The sequence below is a fragment of the Dromiciops gliroides genome, chromosome 4 (assembly GCF_019393635.1).
Source record: "Dromiciops gliroides isolate mDroGli1 chromosome 4, mDroGli1.pri, whole genome shotgun sequence".
In the NCBI taxonomy this organism is placed as follows: domain Eukaryota; kingdom Metazoa; phylum Chordata; class Mammalia; order Microbiotheria; family Microbiotheriidae; genus Dromiciops; species Dromiciops gliroides.
The window spans coordinates 150,672,351-150,677,308 of record NC_057864.1 but is presented as its reverse complement, the minus strand read 5'-3'; the positions used below and the strand labels follow the sequence as shown (position 1 = coordinate 150,677,308).

Sequence of the window (4,958 nt, the reverse complement as noted above, 5' to 3'; positions counted from 1 at the left end):
CAGGGCCAAGTCCACTGCTAGGGCTAATCTAATAAACTAATTCAGCTAAGTCACTAATGTATATTAATGAGTTAATCTTTCCCCCTCTCTAAGATAATATTTTACTAAAAATTTCAATGCTTTAACCCAAACTAAGCGGTAAATAGATTTCACATATTACCCAGGACTAATGCGAGAACCGATATTGTTACGTAGTAAGGGAAGGTCCTTTCAAGTTACATGCCCAAATCATACTACTCTGCCTTCATGTAATACTAGTTCTGTCAAACTGTTTTCTTGTCTCCAGATATTCACAGCAATCAATGTAACTAAAAAGAACACATAAAAAAAATACGGGAGCAGCTAGGTGGCGCAGTGGATAAAGCACTGGTCCTGGATTCAGGAGGACCTGAGTTCAAATCTGGCCTCACACACTTAACACTAGCTGTGTGACCTGGGGCAAATCACTTAACCCTCATTGCCCTACCGAAAAAAAAAATACAGTCCTTTCTCCCTTCCTCCCGCCTCCCCCCCCAAAAAAGTTTTATTTGAAACTTTGGAGGCAGAATTATGTAATGGAAAGACTGGTTCAAGAGTCTTTAAAAGACTTGAGGTCTGGGCAGCTAGGTGGCTCAGTGGATAAAGCACTGGTCCTGGATTCAGGAGGACCTGAGTTCAAATCCAGCCTCAGACACCTTACACTTACTAGCTATGTGACCCTGGGCAAGTCACTTAACCCTCATTGCCCCCACTAAAAAAAAAAAAAAGTACAATTCAAAATAAAAGACTTGAGGTCTAATCCCAGGCTCTCATTGACTAGTTGTGTGGCCTTGAACAAATCGCAACTGCTGGACCTCAGTTGTTCCACTTGTAAAATGAGGAATTTTGATTAAATACTCTTTTAGATCTTTTCCAGCTCTCATAAGCTTGGGTTCCAGTATGAATCAGCAAGGTATAGTTAAAGAGTTTTGGAATTAATAATGAGATGGACTAGAGATGAAAATGGAAATGGTTGTGAGAAATTTAGATTTTACCAGGGATAGTAGTGCTACAGAGCATATGTACAACCATTCAAGGAATAAGGGGGAAATGAGCGTCCCTCTTTGTTTTCCCTTACACCAAAGGCCAGGGACTGTTAATGTCACCTTTTCCTGATCTTACACTTTTTTAAGAGTGACAGAGCTTTAGACATGACCTTGCACTGCCACCATCAGGACAATTTAGGAGCTGCTACATTTTACAGCAAGATTTCCACACCAACTAAAATACTAGCATGGTAGTAGGCATTAGGCCCTTCCTAACTTCAAACAGAAAGAAAAATAAAATGAGTAAAACACTTTCAAGAGCTAGGGTGAGTACCTGGACTGAATACCAGACTGGATCAGTTGACAAGAACATTTCCTTTTAATTGAAGCCATCTGCATCCTATGACCTTGGGGAAGGTCACCTGATTTCTTCAGCTCCATCTCCCATCTATAAAAGAAAAAGACCACCATCCAGCAACCTCATGCATGCCACATGACTTAAGTACAGAATAATAGCTTCCATTTAAATAATTCAGTGTTACAAAGAGTTTTATAGAAAACACAATATTACATTTTATAAACCTTTAATGCATAGATAATATTAAACAGCAGAAAACAAAACTTCTATGTTAAATGGGGCTATTAGAACAACTGCCACTTTCAGCTATCTGGGAAAGGAAAACCACTGATCACATTCCACTGGTAAACGTTTTTGGTGTCACCCCTTTGGCAAGATGGTGAAATCCATGGGCACCTTCTCAAAATAATGTCATTAAAGGCACAAAATGAGTTACATAGGATTATAAAGGAAACCAATTCTATTGAAATACAGTTCTCAAAAAAAAAAATTAGGATAAAGCACTGGCCCTGGATTCAGGAGGACCTGAGTTCAAATCTGGCCTCAGACACTTGACACTTACTAGCTGTGTGACCCTGGGCAAGTCACTTAACCCCCATTGCCCTGCAAAAAAAAAAAAAATTAAGTTTATGGACTCCAGGTTAAGAACCCTTGATTTGGCTAGATGGAGGAAAAGGTAGAGGGAATGGGAAGAAGATATAAAGAATTCAAATCCAAGAAGTTTCCAGAGAAATTACTGAGTGAAAGGTATTGGTTATGATCAGCTTCCCTTTAGCATGTCAAAACAGCAAGAAATTCACCAAATAACTGAAGAGGGGGAAGCCAAGAAATCCTCACAATGAAATTTCTATAAGAAACTTAGTAGAGGGCAGCTAGGTAGCACAGTGGATAAAGCACCGGCCCTGGATTCAGGAGGACCTGAGTTCAAGTCTGGCCTCAGACACTTGACACTTACTTAGCTATGACCCTGGACAAGTCACTTAATTCCCATTGTCCTGCAAAAGAAAGGAAGAAAGAAAGGGAAAAAGAAAGAAAGGAAGGAAGGAAGAAAGAAAGAAAAGAAACTTAGTAGGAAACTAAAGAAATTAATAACACCCCACCTTTCCCATAAGCTTCTTTTTTTTTTTTTTTTTTTTTTTTTTGCGGGGCAATGGGGGGGGATGTTAAGTGACTTGCCCAGGGTCACACAGCCAGTAAGTGTCAAGTGTCTGAGGCCGGATTTGAACTCAGGAACTCCTGAATCCAGGGCCAGTGCTTTATCCACTGTGCCACCTAGCTGCCCCCCTCCCATAAGCTTCTAATACAATGAAGATATATGCCTTGGAGTAAAACAATGTAAAGAGAAACTCAACTTCCCCAGAGAAAAAGAATAATGACATAATAACAACAATTGGAACCTCAGAGAATAGAATGAAACTGTTGTGGGATGAGGGACCCCCAACCTTCAAGGAATCCTTGAATTGACCCAGGGGAGGGACAGCTCTGTCTCCCACTTCAGGAATGGGTATTGCTGAGCAAGACCCTAGTATGATGATAAGCAATACCAAGGTCTGCAGATTATGGATGGATGCTGCATATCCTACTGAAATCCCATTATTGAAATATCCCTTCCCAGTTATCCTGCTCTTCTTTCCCCTTTGTTTTGTAAACATACAAAGGACCAAGTCTTCTCTGACTCCAGTGAGACAGTTTTCCATACTGATCTATACCTCCTTCCCCCATATATTCCTCTCTCCTAATAAATCTCTTTTTATTTTATAAGATTTGTGATGAGTCTCCAATTCTTTGGGTGAACTAGCTCCCTAATCCAGGTTGCAAATCCCCTGAACAGAAATCTACCAGAACTCTCAGAGTAGTTGAAATACCTAAGCATTTAACAAAAAACCAAAACCAGAACTGAGCTCCTTCATTACATAGAAGACTGAACAAAGAGAAAGGATCTGAAATGAGGGGTTTCTCCACTTGTTTCCACACTCTGGGGTTGAAGGCTCCTGATGGGTATAAGGAGACAGGATGAAGCTAGCACAAAACAGGTGGCTGGGGATAACCTAGGAGACTAGCCTAAAGTCAGCATGTCTAGTAACTACTCAAAGAAATGGACAACTAATTAATAATCAATTAACAAGCATTCATTAAGTGATAATTAAGTGTCAGATACTAAGCTAAGTGCTGGAAATTTTTTTAAAAAAGCAAAAATGAATGCAGTGTGGCCCTCTGGGATGCCTCTAGAAATAGAAAGCTGCATACTACAGGAATAGGAGGGGTTTGGCCCCAGTGCAGAGTACAGCTTCAAAACCCAGCCCAGACCTGGGAATGAGTTCAGGGATTGTCCCTAGGCAATTCCTCACCAATAAATTACAGTGGAGAAAGTGGGACCAAAACCCAGCTACCCCATCTAGGACTGAGACAGGGCAGCAACTTCCATACTGTATCAAGGGCAGGACCTGGGCCTAGCCATCCCATCCAACAGTGGGAGGCAGATACTTGTCTTAGCAAAAAGTCTTAATTTACTAACTAAAGCTATGGACATGAACCAACAGAGGAAAAGAAAATCATATCACTGTGAAGAAATAGTGTTAGGTTAAAAGGATCCCAAGAAAAAAATCTTAGAGGACATCAGTGACTTCAAAACATTCATAAAAAAAAATAATAATCATAGCTAGGACTTCAGAGGATAAAGATGAATTGGCCACAAGAAATCCTATAGCAAATGGAAGAGCTGAAAGACTTTTTAAAAAAATGAACTAGATGGTAAGCTGCTTCCCTCCCGAGTTAGGCCTCCCTCCATCCGCCGCCATCTACCCTACCACCGGCCCCCTTCTGACCCAGGCTAAACGCACCAAGAAGGTCGGAATTGTTGGTAAATATGGAACACGTTATGGTGCATCCCTCAGAAAAATGGTGAAGAAAATTGAAATTAGCCAGCATGCCAAGTATACCTGCTCCTTCTGTGGCAAGACCAAAATGAAGAGACGGGCTGTGGGTATCTGGCATTGTGGATCCTGTATGAAAACAGTTGCTGGTGGTGCATGGACTTACAATACCACCTCTGCAGTTACAGTCAAATCTGCCATCAGAAGACTGAAGGAATTGAAAGACCAGTAAAATCTCCCCATCAAATATCTGTAGCCCATAGTCCAACAATAAATGGGTTAATTTATGGAATAAAAAAAAAAAAAAGAACTAAGATGCTTGGAAAGAAAAGACAGTTATCCCTTCCATATCATGGGGGTGAGGGGATCTGAAAAATCCATAAATCCATGTAAAATTATTCAGAGAAGTCTGAATTATTATGGTATTAAAAAGATAAAATGTGTTGATATTATACAATTTTATATATATATATATATATATATAGAGAGAGAGAGAGAGAGAGAGAGAGAGAATGCATTTCTGAGTTTCTAAACTTTTTCTATGTCATCCATTAGCCTTCGTGAGTCATGTGCAGCTTCTGCAAAACTCTCCCAAAATTCCCATTTAATTTCTTATGGCAACCTGTGATACACTGAAACCACAGTGGGGAAAGTCATGATGTGGAAAGGATCATTGTAAATACATTAGAGCAAAAAAAGGAACATATGGGATAAACAAGACCC

At 40.1% G+C, this 4,958-nt stretch overlaps 1 protein-coding gene across 1 annotated transcript; it reads left to right on the top strand.

Moving 5' to 3' along the window:
- The first annotated feature begins 4,110 nt into the window (after positions 1–4,110).
- Positions 4,111–4,542, top strand: LOC122754714 (60S ribosomal protein L37a-like). Its single transcript, XM_044003192.1, has one exon. The coding sequence runs from the start codon at positions 4,111–4,113 to the stop codon at positions 4,465–4,467; it is 357 nt and encodes a 118-aa protein (XP_043859127.1). The 3' UTR covers positions 4,468–4,542.
- Positions 4,543–4,958: the final 416 nt, after the last annotated feature.